The 25,368-nt window shown below is 52.1% G+C and overlaps 1 protein-coding gene across 1 annotated transcript; it reads right to left on the bottom strand.

The window, feature by feature from the left end:
* Window positions 1-5,540: 5,540 nt before the first annotated feature.
* Window positions 5,541-25,325, bottom strand: GID4 (GID complex subunit 4 homolog). The gene is made up of 6 exons (XM_036278451.1): window positions 24,717-25,325; window positions 19,588-19,647; window positions 12,770-12,877; window positions 10,486-10,587; window positions 7,955-8,085; window positions 5,541-5,647 (listed from the first exon to the last, which is right to left on the bottom strand). The coding sequence occupies exons 1-6, from the start codon at window positions 24,903-24,905 to the stop codon at window positions 5,584-5,586; spliced, it is 654 nt and encodes a 217-aa protein (XP_036134344.1). The 5' UTR covers window positions 24,906-25,325; the 3' UTR covers window positions 5,541-5,583.
* Window positions 25,326-25,368: the final 43 nt, after the last annotated feature.

Consider the following 25,368-nt stretch of genomic DNA (forward strand, 5'->3'; position numbering starts at 1 on the left):
GAGTTGGGAGGGAGGAAGAGAGAGACAGAAACACTGATGTGATAGTGCCACATCGACTGGTTGCCTCCCCCATGACCCAACTAGGGCTGGGGACACCGCGACCGAGGTAGTGCCCTTGGCCGGAACCAAACCTGGGTCTCTCTGGTCTGCGGGCTGATGCTCTAACTGCTGAGCCAAACCGGCCAGGGCTGTTTTACTATTTTGATGTCCTGCCGTGGAACCCATAGCTCCTCCACCCCATGGGAACCACACTCAGTGACCCAACGTCACAAGCTGGAAAGCCTTTCCCTCCTGCCCCATCATCACCTGGGGACTGGTGGGTGCACGGGAGGTGGCCATAGAACTGGTCTGGGGAGCTGACAACTTCGGAAGTTTAAATAAACTCTCAGGCGGCTCCAATGTGCCTCCCAGTTTGAGAAGCTCCACCCCATCAGCACAGTCAGAGAAGGTGTGGAGGGTGGGGGCCACTGAGAGGTGTGTGTGTGGGGGGCCACTGAGAGGTGTGGGGGGGGGCCACTGAGAGGTGGGGGCCACAGAGAGGTGTGTTTTCTACTGTTCCGATGGATGGTTTAAAAGCAAACTGCCCAACCAGTGTGGCTCAGTGGTTGAGCATCGACCCATGCATCGAGGTCGCCAGTTCGATTCCCAGTGAGGGCACAGCCCAGGTTGTGGGCCCCATCCCCAGTGGGGGGCATGCAGGAGGCGGCCAATTGATGTTCTTTTTCATCGATGTTTCTATCGATCTCTCCCTCTCTCTCAAAAATCAATAAAGAAAAAAAAATAAAAAAAATAAAAAAGCAAAGCAAACTAAATGTCAAAAACTGGGGATCTAAGAACTGAGATATGAGAGCAGGGTTTGTCAGCTTTGGGGATCAGAAAATGCCAATTTCGCCCTACTCCAGACCACGAGAGGGCAGGGAAAATGGCTGATTTCTGCATGATCCCCTGCACCTCGAGTGGCGCACTGCAGGCAAGCCTCAGGGCATATTTCATTGCATTATTATTTTTAAATCCTCACCCAAGGATATTTTTCTATTTATCTTGAGATAGAGTGGGAAGGGAGAGGGAGAAAGAAACATCGATGCGTGAGACACATCGACTGGCTGCTTCCAGGCACGACCCCGACCAGGGCCAGGGACGAACCGCAACCCAGGCACATGCCCTTGACTGGAATGGAACCTGTGACTCACTGTTCCACGGGCCGACACTAACCGCTGAGCAACACTTGCCATGGCTATTGCATTATTATTAAGCAAGAACTGTGTTTTACATGCGTGGAGCATTTTTATAGTTTATAAAGTGCTTTCAAGAAAAGCGTTGCATCCTCAACAGCTCTTTGGCCCAGGGAGAGGTTGTTCTCCCCACTCTCCAGATGCGGGTGCAGACCTGAGTGGATGCACAGGTCATGCTAGCACTCAGAGGCAGATCTGTGAGGACCCAGCTGGCCCGTGGTTTCTTCACTGTACAACACGACCAATAGTGGTGTCTTCAACAAGAGTCCAGCCTTGTGACATCTATTGCTTTCTTGACGCCACATCTTGGGAGAAAAGAGTTTATTATTATTGTCCAAACAACGAGATCAGGTGATACTTTATACTCACATGGGAACTTTGTCCTGATAACTAATGTAAATTCTCTAAGGATTTCATTTTTTTTTTTCTTTATTGATTTGAGAGAGAGAGAAAGTGAGAGGGAGAGATAGAAACATCAATGAGAGGGAACATCGACTGGCCGCCTCCTGCATGCCCCCCACTGGGGATCAGGCCCACAACCAGAGCATGTGCCCTGACCGAGAATCGAACTGGTGACCTTTTGGTGCATGGGTCAATGCTTAACCACTGAGCCATACTGGCCTGACTCTTAGGATTTCATCTTAAAATGTAAACCTTTGTCCCGGACAGTGTTGCTCAGCGGTTGGAGTGAGGGCCCGTGGACCAATGAGTGGTGGGTTCGATTATGGCCAAGGGCAAGCACCTCAGTTGTGGTACATCCCTGGCCCTGGTCGGGGTTGCGCAGGAGGCAACTAGTTGATGTGTCCTTCTTACACTGATGTTTCTCTCCCTCCCTCCCACGCTATCTCAAGATAAACAGGAAAATATCCTTGGGTGAAGATTAAAAAAACAAAAAAACAAAATTCAAATCTTTTCAACACTATAAACATTTCCTCAAAAACTCAAATGGTGTTTCCGGCTGTTTTCCTGGACACTGCTCAGGGAGGTGGTGCCTGAGACCTAACGCGGGAAAAAGAAAGGCTAGCTGTTCTGCCATTGGTCAGCGTGGCCTGTCAGTCAACAGCCCATCCAGCTTTAGGACTGTGGTCAGTGCAGCCTTTGGGAGCCCGTGGGCGCGCTGGGCATGCCCTCCAGGGAGCAGGAGCCAGTAGGCGTGGGGGGGGGGGGTCACAGCCTGTCCCCACCCTCAAGGGGTGCCAGCACCAGGGTCAGAGACGGCAGAGCTCCGCTGGCCTTCTGTGCGGTAGGGACGCGTGAAGCCGGCACATGTGCAGAGCAGAGCACGAAAATGAACAGAACGGGGCTCTGACAGAAGTGCTCAATGCCCTGTGCCCGTGCCCCGGAGCCTCGGCCGCCCACTGCCCACAGGGTCCTGGGGTCCTGGATGGCCCAGACACCTCCAAAGCCACGGGGCCAGGCAGAGGACTGGTGTCTTCCAACAAAAACGGTTTTGATTTAGAAATAGGACAGACTCACTGCTTAAATACGTTTATTATTTTTTAAAAAATTATTTGGACATGGATAGCTCTGCAAAATACTTCTCCCATCCCAGACCCTCAAACCTTCTCCACACATCCTCCCTAAAGAAACAAAATATTCATACTTTGCGCTCACTCACATCTAATTTTTAAAAACATGACTCAAAATCAAATACTATTTTTCTTTTCCAGAACTCATTAGTAATTTAAGCCACAATGCAACATCCTTAATGGCATTTCTTTTTAAAAATTAGCTTATCAGACTATTTTATGAGGAAAAAAATCAATTCAAGGCCTTAGCGAGAACAGAAATCTGTTTCCGAAAGCAAATGACGCTGAAGAGCCCGCGGCACCCAGAGCCAGTGATGTCCACGTCCCCGACAGCCACGCCCAGACGGGCTGCCCGCTTCACGTGGTGCATCAACTGGTGCTCCGCAGCTGGACAGCTGTGGCGGGTGACTGCAGGGCAAGTGCCACCAGCTGGGGCCACGGAACGGAAGCGCTCTGAGCAGTGCAACAGAGCTCTCTCGGCAGGCTGGTGTGGGGCAGAGGAAGACGGCAGGAGATATGCAACCTGTACTAATCTCTGAATGATGAATACAAGTGTCGACCAATATATTGCACATAACACCAGAGGCATGGAAACCACTGAGAAGCTTCCAGAAAGAATAACTGCAGACAGTTATTGATCTCCAAAGTGCCTTTGGGCACTGAGGGAGAGAAAAGGAGCCGATGTGGACGGCGTGGGACTACTGAGGTGGTGGAAAACAACCCCTTCCTTGACCTCAGCGGGCAGGCTGTACAGACAGTTCCTCGTCACAGATGTGTCCGAAAGAGCTCAGAAAGGCGTCGCTTCTTCACCTTCACTCATTATGTGGCTAAAAAAGGAAGAAAGAAATCCTACATAGAACCCATCTGGCTAGCTGGACACCATCAATGTTTGCAAACGTCCTTCCCTGGCTGTTCAACCAGCCCCGCCAACCCATGGCCTCTCGGAGCCTGATGCTCCAGGACTGGCCTTGCTGCCCAGCGCTGTGAGGCCTGTGCCCTTCCAGGAGCTGGCAGGACACAGACACCGTCAGGAGCGTGCTGTGGGGGGAGTGGGGACCTGAAAGGCTCCAGCCTCGTGTGATAGTGCAGCCCTGCACCCCCTTCACTCCTGGGGGACCCAGGCCCTGAACAGCAGCTCCAGCACACGTCACCGCCTCACCTCCGTGCCTCCAGCTGGGTTTGACCCAGCCCACCTGTCTGCTGCCTTCTGGAGTTTTAAAATCAAGAAAACATTTCTGACTGATCTCTGAGAACAGACATAAATCATTTCCCACTGAAGTCAGGTTCTAGGGCTCCACGGTCCTGGCCTGACTTGACGCTGGCTGCACCCCTGCGCAGAGACTGGACACGCTCGGCGCCCCAGTGCTGAGACTGCTTTCCCACGGACTTCTCCTTCAAGGCTTCCCCTGACATCACTCTCAGTAACGAACAGTACGTCATTGAAAGGAAAGCCGCTCTTTAATAGACCCCCCGGCATGCGTAGACCGCGGGCACCCTGTTCTCACGGCCCAGGACGTGCGGGTGCCCTCTCCAGCTGCAGTGCCGTCCTACTGGCAGGGCCTGCCCTCTGTTCTGTCTCCACACCACCAGGAGATGCCAATCCCTCCAAAGCCCTGCCCCAGCTGCGGCCACAACTGATGCCAACCTATGAAGCTTTTAAAACATGAAACAAAAACAAAACGCATGCACACACACGCACACATGTACACACGCACACGCACACACACTCACTTTGGCACGTGCCTCGAGTTACTTGAGCAAGTTCATGTCCCTGCCCCTCCCCGTCCCAACATTCCAGTTGCTCTTTTAGGATGCCGGCCCTTCTGTGGGATGAGAGATCCCCATGAAGCACTGCTGTTCTGAGTAGCAAAAGGAGGAGGTACAAATGCTAGACTGGCCCCCCAAACAGTTCTCATGTTCAGCACTGACGTATGCAATGCTGCAAAACTTTTGTACCAGGATGACCAGTGTCAAGCTGCTGGCTGGTTAAATATACATTTACATTTGATAACAGGTATAAAAATCACTAAGTCAACATTTGCTGTTTTCAATGTGAAAACGATAACATGTAATTCTGAATAATTGTGCATTTGCCATAGGGTCCTTGTTAAAGGGACCATAAAAATAATTTTGCAATAAAAAAACTTTTTTAAAAGTTTAGTATTGCCCTCATGTTCAAAAGTTTGGAGCAAATGTGCTGAGCGAGCAGGACTGGGATCTGTTCCTGCCGGGGGCCTGGAAGCCTTAAGTTTAGTGACCCCAACGGCAGGCCTGGGACCTGACCGCTGCCGCCAAGCTTGGTGAGCGTGCCAGGGCTGGGCAGGGCCACGCGACCTCGTTCCTTCAGGAAGGCTGCTGCCGCTCGCCAATTCCCTGCACAGAGCTCTAGGGGCACATTCGTGCTGGGGCTCTGCCTTTTCTTGAGCTACCAGACTAAGCAACTGGGGGGGTCTTGGCTGGGGACCACTGAGCACCAAGGCTAGGGTGACCAGGAGCTGCCCTCCTCCTCGGCCGGCGGCAGGGACGGAGCACAGGGGGCATTTCAGTGATGCGCAGCTAGCTGTGTGGGAGGAAAGTGCGTATAAGGTAGCTTGAACACAGGTTAAGAGCAAGTCGCCACAGAGAGGGAGGAGGAATGGAGACGCCCCTCCCCTGCCCTGCTGGTGGGCCAGGACTCCGCGGGCCAAGGCCCACGCCTTCCGATGCGCGGCCGCTTGTGCCGGAACAGGAACGCTGTCCTCCTGGTCCCGGCAGGCACAGTTTTCTCGGCAGAGCTCTCTTTTGCCAAGTTCGGTTTATTCGGCTGCTATTCTGAGCCACTGTCACCGGAATTCATAGATGGGCGCGCTGTGCTCGGGGACGTGCGTCAGACTGAGCGACTGGTACCTGCGGTGGGGGGACAGAGACGGAAGGCACCCTGAGAACTGAACAGAGGACGTCTGAAAAAACCCAGCCAGACCACCCGACAAACCACACGCTTGCGTGAAATGCAAATTCCTCTCCGACTTCCTCAGTTGAGCCCAGTTTGGTTTTATTTCTATTTCTCAGGTTAACCGTCCTGGGTTATGCATGAAATGAGCTGTCTTGGGGCCACAGAACAAGAGGCGGAGATGCTGCGAGAGAGAAGGCTGGAGCCCCCCCTCGCCAGCACTCAGCCTTCTGGAGCGTCAGGCTTCAGTGTCCTCAGAGCTTGCAGTGACAGGCACACCCGACTCTCCCAGAATCCAAAGGGAGCACGGGAAAGATAACTTCGCAGCTAAGCCTTACTCTGCCGTTTATTTTCATTGTCTCACTTTCCAGACACAGCCACTGGGCTTTGAGAACGAGAGAGAGCTGAGGGGGTGTGTCCCTGGGGGTGGGTGCTCCCAGGAGTCAAGAGATGAAGGGGAAACAGGCCAGGACCACCTACAATGGGGGCGATGATCCGCAGGGAAAGGGAGAGTGGCCGGCGTGGGTGCCAGTGCTCCGCTGGCCTGTTTCACACAGGAGTGAGGAGCTCAGCCAAGAGGAGTTCATTTCTCACCGAAGACAGTCCTCAGGAAAGGTCTGTGCTTTAGCCATCAGAGCAGCACATCAAGCCCAGACACCACGCAGACCCACGGGGGCAGCGACGGTGAAGAGTCACGAGTGCCGAGGGCGGGAAGGCCCTTCCTGTGTTGTGGCGGCAATGCCAACCGGGCAGCGCTGTGCAAACGGCACGCAGCCTTCTCGTGGCTCCTCAGACAGTTCGGAACAGAACGAGCACACAACCCGGCAGGTCCACTCCTCGGTACATGCCCAAGGAACTGACAGCAAGAACTCACACGCACACTGCACACCACATCCAGAGCGGATGTTCCCATGGCCGAAGATGGAAACCACTGCTGTCCAGCAGCCGATGAATGCACAGACAGAATGGGCACATATCCTCACCATGAAAACGTGGTCGTCAACGGACACGCGCACTACACATGCTACCAGTGCTGCACCTTCACCACTAAGCCGAGACAGAAACCAGGCATGGAGGCCAGAGCAGACTCCACGACACACAGAGCAGCCCTCACGGGCTGGGATGGGACAGGGCTGAGTGATGGAAACATTTAAAATCGACTGGTGCCCTGGCCGGTTTGGCTCAGCAGTTAGAGCGTCGACCTGCAGACTGGAGATTCCTGGGTTCGGTTCCCGCTAAGGGCATGCACCTTGGTTGTAGTTTGTCCCCGGCCCTGGTTGGGGTCGTGTGGGTGGCAACCAGTCAATGTGTCTCTCTCATATCGATGTTCTCTCTCTCTCTTCCTCCCTCTCTCTGTCCCACTCTATCTGAAGATAAATGCAAAAATGTCCTCGGGTGAGAGTAAAATAATAATAATAATAATAATAATAATAATAATAATAAAATTGACTGGTGATGCGGCACACTGTGAGCCCATGACAGGCTACTGAACTGTGCACTTAATGATTTACATCTCAATAAAGCGGTTACTTTAAAAAGAATAATAAAAGTTTTAAAAACTCCTTTGAAAACAGTTACTGAAACCCTAAATCGCTGTTTCTCAGAGGAGCTGGGCTGCCTTGAGCCCCAGGGCACTGAACAAGAAATCTGAGTCAACCTAGGGGAGGGTCACTCATAAGTCACCAGAGTGTGAAACACTGGAAAGGAAATAAGGTGTTTGTACGTTCAGAGGAGAAATTGGTTTGTGACATGCTTCGCCCTTCAGGTGGAACACGGCGCTTACGAGGCAGTGAGGAGGCAGGAGTCCTCAGAAGGGCGACAACCAGCGCTCACAGTGCACTTGGTTCCTGGCCTCAAACCAGATGCAGGGCAGGGCTGTCAGCTGCCTGGGCCTACGTCGCCAGGCTAAAGTCAAGTGCATGGGCACCAGCAAATTCCTAGGACCAGGAACAGAACCAGCAAAACTCACAGTCTGCAGCTGAATCTGACGCTTTAGTTACTGTTTAAATTTGGGAGCAAGACATAGAAAAGCAGCACCATGGAGATAAATGCCGCCACAGACGAAGTGCTGCTCGAAAGCATGCAGCAGTGAGCGTGTCCACTCAGCAGTCTGCATCCCACTCACTACCTGTGGGGGGCACGAGCTCCTGTGTGAGCCGCGGAGGTCACTGAGAGAGGCCCCACGGAGCAGGCATCCATGCAGAGAGCAGCGGGGAGATGTGCCCTGGAGCTGGGCAGCGCCCTGCCCGCCGCTGGCCCCTTACCATTCCGAGCTCCTGTGGTAGTAGTAGCCCTCTATGGAGGCCGCCGACTTCTGGAAGCAGATGTAGTAGAACCCGGCGAAGGAAGCACCGCTGATGTCTTTGATCGTGTGGTCTGGAACCAGGAACTGCTCCTGCACACAGACGGGGAAGGTCAGTGACATCGTCCTCCAGCCCCCTAGCCTCCTGTGACTCGGATGGCTCCCGGAGCCACTGCCACGTGGTCTGGCCCAGGCTTGCTGGTGACGGAAGGCCTCTGCATTTCATCCCAGCCTGTGAATAGCGTCCATGGGCCCTTTGAGTGTCCGACAGACTAATGCAGAAAGCTGCCTTGAGCCCACTAGGATCAGCACACGTGTCACTCACGAATCAATGCCTGCCTGCCCTTCAGAGCCCACACACAGAACGCCAGGCCAAGCCTGTGCTCCACTCAGGCTGTCCCTAGGTTCCCGATCACCTAGAACAGCGGGTCCTTCCACTTGCCTGCAGACCATTCTGAAGACAGCTCCACCATCAGGAGCCCTCGTAGCACCCCTTAAAGAGCTCTACGCCTCAGCAAAAGCAGCCCGAACATCCCTGCCGTTCACTAAGCACCTGATGAAAAGCAAGCTTATCTCTGGTGAGAGCCAAGAGCTGAAAGGCCGAACCCTGTGACCATCTCTCCCACTAGACCAGCTCAGAGGCCCAGGCCTTACAAGGCCTGCTAAAGACCATGGTGAGTCACCTCGAGACAGTCTTTGAAGACAAAACAACCAACGCTCTTTAAATCTTGACATTCTTCCTCCCTTTCCTCAACCTCTGAAACTGTAGTTTTAAAAATTAATTTAAACATTAGAAATTTGAAGCGCACCAGAAGCTGCCTTGCACATGTTGTTCAGGTGACTTGTCTCCACCATGTGGCGAGCTCACCGGGCAGGGCTCAGGGCCGCAGTGCTCCTGAAAATCACGATCCCCACCTCCAATTATTAGCCACACAAAGTAAAGGCCGGGAGCGACTACTGCCAGCGGCGCTCTCTGTGAATGCCAGCGAGCTCTCAAGGTCAAACAGCTCTCCTAGAGGCCGAGAGCTCGGAGGCAGGTGCGTGCTCACAGTGACTCAGCAAACTTGCCCCATGGCTCTGCTGCCCTGTGGCCATGACACAGCAACTGCCATGCTGCTAGGGCAGGGGGCAGATGGCGCCTCAGCCCGCAGCCAAGCCACTGCGCCCAGTCCGGTGGCGTTCTCTGAGGGCCGGGCAGTGGAAAGCCGGCATTCCATTCCTGTCCCGCTCCTGAGCTGCAAGGAACCAGAGGCAAGGCTTGCCCCGTGGGCCCTGGGTGTGGCGAGGGAACAGTCACTCGAAGGGCAAGCTTGCGACTGAGGTTAGGGATAGAGGATGACCGTGTTCAAAGAGCATCAGGCTCTCCCCTGAATCCACAGAACGCTAGGGCTGATCCCCCCTGGAGACCCAGGGGTGGGAGGAGAGGGGGGACTCAAACAGCAGTGTCGGGGCAGCCCCAGGCTCAGTTCATCTGCTACCACCACACAGTTTAACCAGAGAGAAGCCGCAGGATGTCAGCAGCAAGCCTGCTGCCTTGGAGCTGTGCCTCCTTTCATGAGTGTGGAAAGAGCCTGCCGAGAAGGCAGAACTGTAATGAGCACTGGACACGGGAGCAGATGGGGTGCACTGTCAGCACCCTCAGACAACCACCGGGCACTGGACACGAGAGCACACGGGGTGCACTGTCGGCACCCTCAGACAACCACCGGGCACTGGACACGGGAGCACACGGGGTGCACTGCCGGCACCCTCAGACAACCACCGGGCACTGGACACGGGAGCACACGGGGTGCACTGCCGGCACCCTCAGACAACCACCGGGCACTGGACACGGGAGCAGATGGGGTGCACTGCCGGCACCCTCAGACAACCACCGGGCATGGACACGGGAGCACACGGGGTGCACTGTCGGCACCCTCAGACAACCACCGGGCATGGACACGGGAGTACACGGGGTGCACTGCCGGCACCCTCAGACAACCACCGGGCATGGACACGGGAGCACACGGGGTGCACTGCCGGCACCCTCAGACAACCACCGGGCATGGACACGGGAGCAGACGGGGTGCACTGTCGGCACCCTCAGACAACCACCGGGCACTGGACACGGGAGCAGACGGGGTGCACTGCCGGCACCCTCAGACAACCACCGGGCATGGACACGGGAGCACACGGGGTGCACTGCCGGCACCCTCAGACAACCACCGGGCATGGACACGGGAGCAGACGGGGTGCACTGTCGGCACCCTCAGACAACCACCGGGCACTGGACACGGGAGCAGACGGGGTGCACTGCCGGCACCCTCAGACAACCACCGGGCACTGGACACGGGAGCAGACGGGGTGCACTGCCGGCACCCTCAGACAACCACCGGGCATGGACACGGGAGCACACGGGGTGCACTGCCGGCACCCTCAGACAACCACCGGGCATGGACACGGGAGCACACGGGGTGCACTGCCGGCACCCTCAGACAACCACCGGGGGCTTACCTTCCACCTCATGAAGACATAATCCCCATTTTTCAGCTCTTCGTAATCAAAGTCATCGGAATTAAATGATTTTGCATACTGATAAAAAGCCAGAAACTTGCCCTGAAAGCAAACAACAGAGAAAGAGAATGTCAACAGGAGAGGCGAGTGCCAGGGCTGCCCTCCATGCCCGGTGCGACCGCCTTCTCAAAGGCATGGCAGCTGCTGCTGGTGGCATCGGCAAGAGCAGTGAAGGCCGAGGATGGAAAAAAGAGCCTCTGGTCACCCCACTGAGCTCAGGCCTGGACTCTGGACAGGTGCCTGGCCTCAGTTCTGCCGTCAGTGTGGCCCGAGGAAGGGCGGCAGGATGGGAACAGACCAATCCAGAAGCCTGTTCTCAGAACACCACCGCACACAGACGGCCAGGGCCAGCGAAGACCCGGGAGCAAGCGCAGTCAGGCGGTGGGCGGACCGCTGAGGGCCTGCAGGCGTGGAGAGGCAGCCTGGGCCCACTGGGTTAGCAGAAATGGGAAACGGCAGTATATAGTTAAGTTTAAAAAAAAAGACTAGAAATAGGTTATAAAACTGTATCTTATGATCTCTTTTTTGTAAAAATACAGATATTCATATGAGATTCAGGAAAAGGTTAACACCTTTTTAGCTTTATGTGTCGTCATTATAGATGATTTTTTTCTGTTTGCTTTTCTGTTTTTTTTTTAAAAAATACTTTAAAACAAGAATGGATTACTTTTATAGGAAAACATCTTCAGTAAAAAATGATATAGAGATATTAAATCATAGCATTTGTTACACAGTATTTTATTCTCAGTAGATTAAGTGTATGAAATCTTGACCGTTTCTACTGCACTACCAACTTAAAGTACCACTCCAGAAAACCTGAGGTTTCTGGGTCCAGTTCACAGCGGGGAAGTGCCATCCGGGTGGAGTTACTAGACAGTGTGACCCCTGACACCAGGCACAGTGGCCCTCCGGGGGTCCTCCGCGGGCTGGGAAAGCTGTGGGATGTTGAGCTCCGCAGCCGCAGGCGCTCCCTGTCCTACCGTGCCCAGCGCAGCGGGGCCCGGTGGCCTTCTCCGTCCCTGTCCTGCTCACAGTGTTCAGTGCAGCCGGACAAAGGCAGGAGCCCCAGACAGTTCCCAGGGTTCTGATGGGGAGTCAATGGGAAAACAAGGGCTCCTTTCGGGCTCAGTGTGCAGCCAATCTAGCCTAAACGAGGTTTCCTTGGGCCTTGAAGACTGCTTTCTGCAGGACCAAATTGAGATGGAAAACAAATTTGAACGGGAGACAAGCTGCGGTTCATTCCAGGACAGAACGTCTTCGGGAGGGCTGCCCACAGAGGGCAGAGCCAGCTCTCGGTGGGCCACATAGGAAGAGCCAGCACTCGCCAGGGTGGGGCTGGATGGCGCCAACAGCCCTCCAACACTGCTCTGTGACACTGGCACCATCGGCCACCACTAGGGCTCCCCAACCTTCTGGACACTCAACTCTTGTTCGTTCTCTCATATTATAGAGAAATGAATGACTGTCTAACCTTTAGTGTCTCTTTGCTAAAATAGTGCAAACATATAACTTTCACATAATATTCTAAAAACTGAAGTCTAACTTTAATCAAAACTAGGCATTTGATAAATGTCCCTTCCCTAACTCAAGAGAAAGACATTAACAAGCGAAGCAGCCAGTCTCCAGTGGGGTAACTCAGACGAGGGTCTGCGGAGGAGTCAGGACAGAGGGTAAACAGCCTGGTGTGAGCAGGGGGGAAGAATGCAGGGTCATGGGATCTTCATTACGAACACAACCACTTCTGGTTGGCCATGAGGGCGAACGATGGACTTCCTTGGTGTTAAACCAAAATTCACCCTTGCCATGATCACTGAGCCAGAAGGCGATCAGGACAGGTGGGAAATGGATTTGTGTGACTGCTGAAGGAGACCGGAGGGCAGGAACTGCTGCTCACTCCCAGTGAATGAGAACATAGTCCAGGGCTGACAGGTAGGGGGCGGGCTGGCTTCTCCAGACTGTCCTGCTATCAGGAGCGGGTATGAGGACTGCCTCCTGTGGTTTGGCCAAGGGAGGGGCAGCTTTTCAGGAACTGCATCTCCATCTCATTCTCTGAAGTCAGAGGCCATTATGGTATGTTTCAGGGATTCCCTACGTGCAGGAGGTTACGAAGGAACCGTGGACAGGAGGAGAACAGATGAAAAGGGCAGGGAGATAGTCATAAGATCCCGAGAGCCAAGTTCCTCGGCTCTCCTTGGTGGCCCAGGGCAATCAAAGATTTACTCACCCAGTGTTTTCGATCAACATCTTCATCCGCATCCCACTTTCGAGTTAAGAAAGGGTGTTTTTTGCTGATTATTTCTCCTTCAAAGAAGGTCGTAAGGGTTGGATACTCCTATGGTAGAAACCCAAATATCAAAACAAGAGATTGAACAGGAGTTTTAACCTTCACAAAGGAAACATCAACCTCACTTTAACTTCTTCCCACACTTTCAAAAAATTACCCCATTGCTAAGTGACAACCTGAACCAGAGCTAGGTGGACAGTGTGCCGAGGGCTGGTGGGAGAGCCTGAGTGACAGGCCCTGAACCTCAGGGCCTTTGCACAGCACAGCCCTTCTTTGACTCCACTCGCTGTATGTTGATTGCTCAGAAAAGAATTTGGGTGATTCCCACCAGTAAATCCTGACTGTTGCAGCACACAAAGAAGATGGTCACTGAGGAGACCGTGCTTTCCAAGGAAAACCCCGAAGAGCCCCCGAAATGAGCCCCTCACAGCTATGCCTCCCTCCAGCACGACTGGACCTGGTTCTCACACTGGCTCATTGTCTGTCTTTTCACGCCAGCTTCTAGGGGTGGAATTTTTTGGTAGAATATCTTGATATACAAGATACATTTAATTCTATCATTATATAAACAAAGATGATTCATACTAGAAAAATATATGCAAATCTGGTCTGCAGATTTCACAATCAGAAAAAATTCTGTTGGAAAAAATAAATAAGCTGTATTCCGACTTGAGTGCTTAAAATACTCCTGTTAATTTTATTTGCTGTTTGTTCATCTGCTAATAAGGAGGCACCAAAGTAACGGAAGAAAAATTAACACAGTAAAGTCTCCTGTTTTTCTACATTTGTGAAAAACTCATCTCTTGGCCTGGCCTGCCCACTCTTGGCCCGGCCTGCCCGCCTCTCGGCCCGGCCTGCCCACTCTCGACCCTGCCTGCCAAGCCCGGCTGTTTCTCGGGCGCACAGTGACGGCGGGGTGCCTGGCAAAATACAATCATGGACCCTATGTAAGACCCTCTTGTTCTGGATCAAACACCGATCCATGTTTAAAATGAATCTGTTCCAGCCCTGGCCGGTTTGGCTCAGTGGTTGGAGCGCCCGCCTGCGGTCCGGAGAGACCCGGGTTCGGTTCCCGCTAAGGGCATGTACCTTGGTTGCAGTTTGTCCCTGGCCCTGGTTGGTCGTGTGGGTGGCAGCCACTCGATGTGTCCCTTTCACATCGATGTTTCTCTCTCTCTTCCTCTCTCTCCCTCCCACTCTGTCTGTACAAAAAATGGAAAAATGTCCTCGGGTGAGGATAAAAAAAAAAAAATGAATCTGTTCCAGCCCTGGCCGGTTTGGCTCTGCGGTTAGAGCATTGGCCTGCAGTCCAGAGAGACCCAGGTTCAGTTCCCGCTAAGGGCATGTACTTCGGTTGCAGTCTGTCCCCGACCCTGGTTGGGTCGTGCAGGTGGCAACCACTCAATGTGTCCCTTTCACGTCGATGTTTCTCTCCCTCTTCCTCTCTTTCCCTTCCACTCTATCTGAACAAAAAAATGTTGTCGGGCGAAGATAAAAAACAAAAATTAAAAAAATGAATCTGCTCTGCCTCATTCCTCAGCTCGGCCTGCCATGCACCAGGGCCCTCCTGAGAGACGCCGCACGCGGCCGGGTGGTCAGGACACAGCAGCGCCGCACGCACGAAGGAAAGGCTTCGTGACACACCGCGCTGTTGTTTCAGCAGCGAGCTTCAGGTGCCGGCAGCTGAGTACCCCCAAACCACAGCCCCACCCGACAAGGCTGCTGGGCTCTCCATGCAGACATTTATGTCAACAGAGCGAAGAAATAAAAGGGGACATTTTCTAGATGGAACCTGATTTTAAAGGTATAAACTAAATTACACTAATGTTTTAGGAAAGAATACAAAGGAACGTTCTATATAAATTAGCACCTGACTTGAGATTTTGAATCATAAGCTATATACGTACAAGGTGGGGCACAGTAGGTAAACAGTTGTTCATATGAAAAACAATACAATAATAAATAAGTAATAATACAAGAAGAACCCGAGCCAGAGCCCAGGTGGCCCAGTTGGCTGATTGTCATCCTGTACATCAAAAGGTCGACAGTTCGACTCCCAGTCAATGCACATACCTGGGTGGCGGGTTCGACTCCCAGTGGGGAGGCAGCTGATCAGTCTCTCTCTCCCCCTTCCTCTCTCTCTCAAAATCAATTAAAACATATTTTAAAAAGCTCTGGCCGGTTTTGCTCAGCGGTTAGAGCGTCGGCCTGCGGTCCAGAGAGACCTGGGTTCGGTTTCCGCTAAGGGCATGTACCTTGGTTGCAGTTTGTCTCTGGCCCTGGTTGGTCATGTGGGTGGCAACCACTTGATGTGTCCCTTTCACATCAATGTTTCTCTTTCTCTATCTCTCTCTCTCTCTTCCTTTCTCTCCCTCCCACTCTATCTGAACAAAAAGATGAAAAAATGTCCTCAGATGAGGATTAAAAAAAAAAAAAATTTTTTTAAAAAGAATGAACTGTTTTATGAACTCACAACTATAATATTCTGAGTTTTAAACTAACATTCTTTCAAAACTTCCATACGAGACCGAAGAGAGCGATGGGTGGTCCTACTATACTGCACAAAGACTTACAGTTCATCTCATGTCCCTAATGAATGATTCTGTGCTGCTTCTCCCTAAGAAATTTCAGTGAGTGTATCAGGGTGACTATAAGGTACCCCAAAATTCAAAAGAATAGAATACTTAGTGAATGACAGTTAATATGTACAGAAGTTACCAAGAATACCTCTCAGTGCAGGAATAGGAAACTTAAGCACCTGAACACAGCCAAACTGGTGGTAATGCACAGAGTCGAAGAAAAAACCCTGTCAGCAGGCGGAAGGAAGAGGGATACCATAAAAATGAGTTGGAGAGGCACGGGCAGCACCCAGTCCCCAGCACCCAGCCCTCCAAGCAGGAGCCAGTTCCTAAGGTGGATGGGTTCTGACCAGACATTTGAGTTCTACAACCGACTCCCCTTTCAGATTCCAAGCTCATGAGAACAGTCTGGCAACAGGCCTGGCTTCCGTGTAGACCTGATTTGGGAATCAACATTCAATTGCCCATTAAGTCAGAGAGAATTTCCAGAACTGGCATGTACCTCGTTTGCAAGTCGTAACCCAGCCATCATTACATGTGGCCTCTGAGTGTGGTCAGTGTGAGCTGTCTCTGCTGCTCCTGAACATGCATGTACCTGGTCTGTGTGTGCACCAGCACTCTTACACATGGTCTCTGAGTGTGGTCAGTGTGAGCTATCTCCACAGCTCCTGAACATGCATGTACCTGGTCTGTAAGTATGTGCACCAGCACTCTTACACATGGTCTCTGAGTGTGGTCAGTGTGAGCTATCTCCACAGCTCCTGAACATGCATGTACCTGGTCTGTAAGTATGTGCACCAGCACTCTTACACGTGGTCTCTGAGTGCGGTCAGTGTGAGCTGTCTCCACAGCTCCTGAACATGCATGTACCTGGTCTGTAAGTATGTGCACCAGCACTCTTACATGTGGTCTCTGAGTGTGGTCAGTGTAAGCTGTCTCCACAGCTCCTGCACACGCATGTACCTGGTCTGTGTGTGCACCAGCACTCTTACGCGTGGTCTCTGTGAGTGTGGTCAGTGCGAGCTGTCCCCATAGTTCCCAGTATGTTGCGCACAGTCCCTGGGAGTTCCTAACCCTCCTAACTGGTTTCGTGTATGAGTGGAGTGTCTGCCAGACTCCCCGAGGTGTGGCTTGCCCCATTCCGGGCCGTCCACCAGCCACCTGCCAGCGGACTCCCGGGGGGCGAGCCCCCTCTCTTGCTGACTCGGAGCTGCGGAGAGAAAGTTATCTGACACCCATCCTTCACAGCTGCAGGTCTCCGTTTCCAGAAGTCACACAATGTGAAGCTGTGCTCATCTGTGAACGCGAGGCAGCAGGGGCAGCTATCGCCAGTGTGACCGCTAACTCCATAATGCCGAACAAGGACGACTACACCCAAAACCAAACCACTTAAGTCGTTTTATTAAAATAAACTACATATTTGAGACTTTAACAGCTATAAGTGGAAAAGCAAATAGAATTGGATAACTACATTTTATAAAATAGGTATAAAGTCATTCTAAGAATTGTCACAGTTCTTGATTTTGCTAATTATCTACAGTGCCATGTATTAGATTCGTACTTTTTTTCCCCCTCACCTGAGGATATTTTTCTATTTATCTTCAGACAGAGTAGAAGGGAGGGGTAGAGAGAGAGACACACACACACATCGACTGGTTGCCTCCCACATGACCCCAACTAGGGCTGGGGATGAACTGCAACCGAGGTACGTGCCCTTGACCGGAATCAAACCCATGATTCATTGGTCCATGGGCCGATGCTCTACCGCTGAGTCAAACTGGCCAGGGCAAATAGTACATTTTAAGTGGGTAAATTGTGTGGTATATGAACTATATTTCAGTAAAGTTACTAAAAAATGTTATTTAAAAAGATGAGTTCAAAGAACCCCGAGGTGGAGCGTGACTCAGAGCTCAGGAAGCACGCCGCCTCTCCGACGCAGCGCCACACCTGCAGCACGGGTCCCCACGCCCTGGAGCAGGCCATGCTGAGGAGGCCACTCCAGGCACAGGTGGCAGGACTGGCCAGGAGGGTGCTCTCCGAGTCCTAGCCGCGAACCTCGGTCACTCGGCCTGGCCTCCGCGGGACCACACCAGCACCCTCCCCACGAAGCCCGGCTGTTCACGCAGCAGAGGTGCTTCCCTTCATAGGGCTTTTGCTCCTGACGGGAAGTTCATCGCATTTCTGCTGTCTGGGGATTGTTAACACCACTCAGCATTTCTGTGTAGCTTCCTGTGGCCACCATGACTGCTTCTCAGAATCAGCGATAAATATTCTACATTACAAATGCTCCCGGTTTCCTTATGAAGTTAAATGTTTATGTTCTGCATTGAATTGATTTGGCTGCCTAAGAGGTGAACATACTCAGTTTGCTATGTGTTTTCTTTTTTTTTTTTTTTTAATCCTCATCTGAGGACATTTTTCCATTTTTTGTTCAGATGGAGTGGGAAGGGGAGAGAGAGAGAGAAGCATCGATGTGAAAGGGACACATCGAGTGGTTGCCTCCCGCATGACCCAACCAGGGCCAGGGACAAACTGCAATCAAGGTACATGCCCTTAGCAGGAACCGAATCCGGGTCTCTCCGGACCGCAGGCCGATGCTTTAACCGCTGAGCCAAACCGGCCAGGGCTGCTATGTGTTTTCTACTAACACAAGTTCAAAGGTGGGCATCCTTCATTTTGCTATCATGTCCTACCCCTGCTGGACTGGGTACGTTTTCAGAGGCGGGGAAGAGATTACTTTTTCATCTCGACAACAAACTTCACAGGCAATTCTGAACCAAACTTCTTTTTTTATCCTCACCGGAGGACATTTTTCTATTTTTGTTCAGATAGAGTGGGAGGGAGAGAGAGCGACAGAGAGGGAGAGGAAGAGAGAGGGAGAGAGAGAAACATTGACGTGAAAGAGACACATCGAGTGGCTGCCTCCTGCATGACCCCAATCAGGGCCGGGGACGAAGCACACCGAGGTACATGCCCTTGACCAGAATCGGACCTGTAACTCATGGGTCCACAGGCTGACGCTCTCACCACTGAGCCAGGGCCGACCCAAAATTCTAATAGAGAAGCAGGAGAAGCAGAGGAATGAAGAAGACAGAAAGAATTGTTTCGAGACAGGGACCATGGTGCCTTGTTAGAATCCCACATTGTACCACATTATAATCTACCCCTTATATTACATTGTTCCCTCCCCATTAGGATGAGCCCCTTGAGTAGACAGAGGAGGCATTTTTAATTCTCATTTCATACATGAGAAAACTGAAGGGAAACAAAAGGGCATGGAACCAGTAAGCGACACAGCAAGAATGTCATTAGCTCCTTTCCGCAGCTGCGCACTGTTGGGCCTTCAAGACAGTGGGAACTGACCAGGGGTAGGTGGCCTGTGCAGTTACCTCCTTCCACTTCCTGCCCACTCACTAGTGGGAAAAAGGATGTTCTTTCTTGCTTCCTGTATTTCCATGAGTTCCAAGGTTTAAAAAGTTGGTTCGAAGAAAACACAACAGCCCTGGCAGGTTTTCTCAGTGGTTACAGCGTCGGTCTGCACAATGAAGGGTCGTGCATTCAATTCCTGGTCAAGGGCACGCACCTGGTCTGCAGGCTCGATCCCCCAGCCCTAGTCAGGACATGTGTGGAAGGCTACCAACTGATGTGCCTCACATCGATGTTTCTCTCTCTCTCCCCCTCTCTCCTTCCCTCTCTTCCACGGTCCAGAAATCAGTAGAAGAAATATCCTCGGGTGAGGATGAACAACAACAGAAACACAACAGTCTACATTTACAGAGAAGCCAGTTCTGTTAGGACATGGATGATCACTTTTCATTCTTCCAGGGAACTAAGAGGTTGGAAGAACTTCGAAGACCTCTGGAAGGATTGATGCTTATTTCAGAAACTGTCAAACTTATGATGGTGGCAGCTATATTCTTACTATATTTTTTTTCTCAAAAAATATTAAAAATAAAATCAACACTATCGGTCACGTTGTGACTTATTTATAAACTTTAGAGCTCTGGGAATCTGTACATCTCCCATGGGACATGTGAACACTGCGTGCTGGATGTTCCCCACACACCTAGAAACGGCGTTTCAATCAGGCTTCAGAGTCGAAACTGCCGCCCTTCACACGCGAGACTGCGGAGTGTGCCGTCCACTTTCCAGTTCTAGTTTATTTAAATGAGTGCTTACCTCAGTAAGGCCTTTAATCTTCAGGTACCCACAGAGGTAAGAGTTCCCCGTGTCCACATGCTGGAAAGAAAGGACACACAACCTCGTTACAAATGGAGGTAGCACAGGGAGACAAGCTGGTTACTTTCCAAGCGGAGGGAGGGAGGCCTGCAGGTCAGCACACACCTAGCACAGCCTGGGGCTCACCAGCCTGAGACCTCTGGGAGTCTTCATCCATGTGCCTGTTCAGATAAGGTCAACTTCATTCGCTGAGTACTGTGAGGCCGAGTCCCTTTCTGGACCAGAGAGCTCGCTGCAGACTCATTTCTATACTGTCTTCAGTGCACTCTCCCTTCGGTCTCCAGACTTTGCACATCACTGGCCAGGAGGCCTCCGTTTCTACCTGTATGCACATTGTCATTTCTAGCCTGGGCTCCATCTGCTTTCTAATGTCTTTCTGGCCTACTTCTGTCTTCCTGCTGCTCAGTCATTGGTCTGACACGTCCACTCCTTCCCTGTATTCACACTAAGCTCCGTCTTGCATTATTTATGAAATGGGCAGAATCTTCAGGGAAGGCATCTTTCAAAGACCTATGTGGCATAAACCTGTCACAAACCAAAGTGCTGAACCCAAATCAAAGTGCATTGTGAATGTCTGCTCTGCTCATTTCCTGTGCAGATACATTTATGTCTTGATGAAGAGAAGAGCCTGAAATGAACAGGAGTAACAGGTGTAGGTTTTGAGGTTTAGTAACCAACCAACAACCAGTTTTCTCCTGTCCACATTGCAGGGCCCAGATCTCGTTCTGGCACCGACCCCGGTCCCACAAGACCTGCTCAACCCTGACAGATCCAAGGCAAACACACGCCCCCACTGTCTCGTGAGTAGGTTTAGGGGTGAGCGACCCAATTCTGGCCAGCTAGCCGTGTGTGCAAGCCTCCTGGTGCTGCTGGGTCATTTTGGTGTTTGGAGAGGCTCTTTCTTCCCCTCGCGGTGCAGTGTCTGCAGCCGTGCCCAGGCCTGCAGCCATCTCGCAACCACAGGCGGGGAAACGCCAAGGGCCAGCAGCACAGAAAGATGGGGAGAAATGGGCCCCTGAATGAGCCAGCTGGGAACCAAAGCACCCTAAACTTCTTGTAATATGAGACAGTGGGCACGCTTTTCTTTGTTATTTTGGAACAGTGGGGTGACTAGTGCATTTACCCATCTACACGGACGCATCCTGAATAGGCAGGTTTCAGGCCTCATGATAATTGGATTAACCCACAAAGGTAAGTCCGGAACAAAAGCAGAACAAAGTACAATGGTGCTGTAGCACACTGAGTTTTTACGTGAAGTGAGGTCTCACTTTAAGAGATTAGAAAAGTTATGCGGAATCTATCCAATTTACTCAACTACTTCCAACTGCACGGTAAATATAATACCAAGGCAATCCTCAAAAACTGTAATGAGCTCAAACAGCCAGATGAGGTCAGCACCAAAGCAAATGGGCTTCAATGACGCTAAGTGCTCCCAGTTTGGTGCTGGTGATAAAAGTATTCCATGTGAAAACTGCCAAAGCATTTTAAATATCCCCATCTGCTGACCCCGGCACTGGAGGTTGTTTAGAGCAGCTGATCTGTACTAACGTGGGTCAGCAAAGAACTTTTGCTCAAGGACACACATCTCTAACCTGAAGCCTTAAATTTCATGTAGGCAGTTCTCACTGAATTCAATCTAGTTTGGGATTTCACAGCTGCTGGAAGGGCATCAGGTGGCAAAGATACTTGCTAATACATTAAAGCTTGAACTGTAAGTTGGCTAACATTTTGCATGGATTATCACAAGAATCAGAATTTCAATTTGACTTCCATTCAACCATGTGCCTCTCCCATTTTGCCCAAATTGATCTTGACGCTTGGTGAACTCAAATGCACCACAGTGGAGAGAGCTTTAAGCAAACGACAGGACAGCATCTCAATGAAGAGAGCAAGGCAACTGTTAGCAAGAGGGTCTCAGCACAGCTGTATCCAACAGTGCTCTTTTGAATATTCCTTTCACACTGACCCTGGCCCTCATTTTACTCCTGGTGTCTTCGGTGCCAGAGGAGAAACAGAACTGTCACAGCGATCAACAACAACAACAAACCCAGTTAGAATCTCACAAAGTTTGAAAAACTCTTTAAACTGGACTCTCAAAAGGAGAAATCACTCCAAAGAGCACACGAAGAGATGTGCAACATTGTCAGTCGGCAGGGAGATGCAAATCAAAACCACGAGATACATCACACCCACTAGGTTGGCTACAGTACAAAAGACGGACAATAGCAAGTGTTGGCGAGATGTGGAGAAACTGCAACCCTCACACACTGCTGCTGGAAACGTAAAATGGTGCAGACATGTTGGAAATCAGCTTGGCAGTTTCTCAAAATGTTAAACGTAGTTACTACGTGACCCAGCAGTTCCACTCCTAGGGACCTATCCAAGAGAAATGAAGACATATGTCCACACAAAAAAACTTGTATATACAGGTTCACAGCAGCATTACTCATAACAGAATAATAAAGTGGAAACAACTCAAATGTCCATCAACTGGTCAATGGATAGACAAAATGTTGTATACCCATACAACAGACTATTATGCAACAATGAAAAGGAATGAAGCAGACACATGCTATGACATGGGTAAGTCCTGAAAACATTACGCTCAGACAAAGAAGCTAGACACAAAAGGTCACATATTGTATAATTTCATTTACGTGAAATGTTCAGAATAAGCAAATATTAGAAAAAAATTAGTGGTTGTCTAGGGTTGGCGGGGGGTTATACCTTCGGGGTTGCTGGTCTCTTTTCAGGGCGATGAGTATTAGACTGCAGTCATGGTTATACAACGTCTGTGAATACACTAAAAACAATTGAATTGCACACCTTCAACGGGTGGCCTGTAAGGTATGTGAATTATATCTAAATAAAGCTGTTGTGAAAGAAGCAGGAATGAGGTTGAGTTATAAAGGCTGCAGTATTCTGAGAAACTAGTCCTGTCTGAAAAAGCAGATGATGGAACAATTCACATGCCACTGGACGAGCAGCTCACTGATGCAGGCAGAGGACAGCATTCCCGGGTCTGAGCGCCCGCTTCCACCATCACAGCCTACTCAGTAGCTTCCAGCCATTAACCAGATTGCTGGTCTGGGCCTGAGACCTACTGGTCATGCACCAACTCAATGGCCACTTCCACTGGTTCCAAGGAAACTGGCACCTGACAGAAACTCAGAAACAGCACGCTAATGGCAGAAGAGCAGTTGCCCAGGAACCAAAGCAGACTTCTCTTTGACACTTAGCTACCCTGCCAGTTGTCCCGTCACATCAGAAACCACTGAGGGAAACAACGGACACAAATTCAAGATCGTTCCAAAAACGACCCACACCAGGGATCTCACTTTCAGACTTTTATGATTAGTTGCAAAAAACCTTGATACTGAATTCTTACATTTCAATGACCACGAGGTACATAATTGTGAAGATCAAAGAAACTCAGCCACGACAGTTTTTTAAGTGCAATAACCACCATGGCTCATGAGAGAACTTGAAGCTTATGGTCCAAAGACACGGTTACCAGGGAGCTGCAGCTCTCCCAATCCAAAAAGGGGGAGACATTATTTATTCCCACAAAACAGCTAGAAAAAGAGGCTGATGGATGCTCTCCGGTTAGCAGGAAAAAAATGATTCCCGTTGTCTTTTGGTTGGGAGACCTATTTTCTCAGAAGAGAGGCTGTTTAAGATTTAAAAATTTAAAGGGCAAAGGGTGACTATATGGAAAAGACATACTAGTTCTCTCCTCACACAGGGCAGCAGAGGTGGCGCACTAGGACCTCACAGCTTCTGTAAGGCCTTTCAGGGAACAGATGTCCAGAGGGGCTTTTGGAAACGGCCCAGGAGGTGGGGAGTCAAGCTAAGGACAGAGGGGTAGAGAGTGAGGAGAAAGTGGGCCCCGAGGCAAGCAACAGTAGCGACAGAGGAGAAACAATTTTGTAGGGAAGAGAGAGAAAAGGGAGTATTAACCACTGCAGATCTCCTTTGGCTGGAAAAAAAAGTCAAGTGTACTAACATTTGCATGAGAGGGGTGAGGTGCAGGACAGCGCCAGGGCAGGTGAAGCTGTCCTTTCAAAGCTACCTGGGGCTGAGAGCAGGTGCTCACAAATCCAGGTCAAATGGGGGGCAGGGAGGTGGAAGGGCATGGGAAGGAAATACCCATGTGACCAATAAAACTGGGCGAGTTAGGTTTCCCGGTCCATGGCTATCAGAGCCTGTGAGGAAGCCTTGGTTGTGTAGATAACAGTTAAGAACCCGCAAAGAGGGTCCCCTGGAGCCAGAAGGGGGGAACAGAGGTATGAAGTGGGAAGGTCTGGGCAGAGAAGCCAGGGCAAGTGGCCAGAGAACAGGGGAAGGAGTATGACCGCCTGGGGCAAGAGGCCTGGGTGTGGAGACCAGAAAGAGACTGGGGCAATGAGGGGGAACCCGGGCCAGGAAGCTAGGACTTAACACACTGTGGGGAGGCCCACCCATCAGCACCCAGGATGTGTGCCTGGTAGTGGGTGCGGGTCAAAAGCCAGGAATCAGTTGTGCTTCGGGGCTCTCAGCTCCCAGGTCCGAGGAGGCGGATTCATCTCTCCCAGGAAGGAAACCCTGGGAGGAGAGCTGGGCCCCCGATCCGCGGATTCCCGGGCTGAGAAAAGGAGGTACGGGGGCTCGTCTGAGGTCTGGCTAATCTGACACGGCCCCGCACCGGGAGGGTCCCGAGTCAGCAGAAATCAATGGAGAGTGTGCAGGGTCTGAGAGGGACTGCAGGGAGGCTGATACTGGGACGACAGGTCACCGACAGGAAGGACCCAAGTGTGCGGGTGGCCAGCCACGGGGGCTTCCGGATCCAGGTCTGGGACGTGTTCAGGGTCTGCCGGAGCCGCCCACGACAGGCTCGGGGTGTGCGGGCAGGTCGGGGCCGGGGCTCGGACAGTGTGAACACAGCCGGGCAGTCCCGGGGTGAAGCGCCGGGTGCGGGAGGCCCGCGGCGAGGGCCTGGCCCGCAGCTGCGGCTCGAGGAGCCGGGCAGGCTCGGCCTGTGAGCGCCGCGAGGAGGCCCTCGGGCCCCGCCGGCCCGGCCCGGCGCTCACCTGCAGCACCACCTCTACGTCGTACGAGTTCCCCTTGCTCTTCTGGTGGCCGCGGAACTTGGAGCCGCTGTAGAGCAGGCTGGTGGCCACGCCGGGCTGCTGGGTGTTGATGGGCGGCGGCGGGATGAGCGAGGCCGCGGAGGCGACCGAGGCACCGGCCTGCGGGGGACACTCAGTGCGGACCGGCATCGCGGGGTCCCCCGGAGCCAGGGCTGGGGGAGGGGAGAGGAACCGCCGCCGCCGCGCGGGAGCCGAGGAGGGTGGCCGGGAGGGAGGGGCCGGGGCGCGCACGCGCTGGGTTGGGGCGGGAGGGGGGAGCCACCCGCCCGCCGCCTGCGGACCAACCGTTCCGGCCGCCACCAGGACCCCGGGACTTGCGAGCAGGGCCCGCCGGTCCGGAGCTGGTCCCCCTCCCCACTTGCCCGCGCGCGCGCGCACGGGCGCGCGCGCACACACACACGGACGGACACACACACACACACACACACACACACACACACACACACCCCACCGCTTCCGATTGGCCGGGCGAGTCTGGGGGGGCGGGAGCAGGCTGAGGCGGTGCTTCCACCCATTGGTGAACGGAGAGAACACGTGATAGAGTGTGCGATGCGCCCTCTGGGACTCGTAGTCTCCCTCCAGAAGCGCGGCT

This window comes from Molossus molossus, unplaced genomic scaffold (genome assembly GCF_014108415.1).
Source record: "Molossus molossus isolate mMolMol1 unplaced genomic scaffold, mMolMol1.p scaffold_m16_p_28, whole genome shotgun sequence".
Taxonomy (NCBI): Eukaryota; Metazoa; Chordata; class Mammalia; order Chiroptera; family Molossidae; genus Molossus; species Molossus molossus.

Excerpts from the sequence above, each read along its gene's own strand:
- GID4 (XM_036278451.1), bottom strand. The coding sequence starts at position 24,905 with ATGCCGGTCCGCACTGAGTGTCCCCCGCAGGCCGGTGCCTCGGTCGCC. Across the intron at positions 8,086-10,485 it reads ATGTCTTCATGAGGTGGAAG|GAGCAGTTCCTGGTTCCAGA; the intron begins GTAAGCCCCCGG and ends GTCTGTGTGCAG. Across the intron at positions 5,648-7,954 it reads TACCACAGGAGCTCGGAATG|GTACCAGTCGCTCAGTCTGA; the intron begins GTAAGGGGCCAG and ends CCCCCACCGCAG.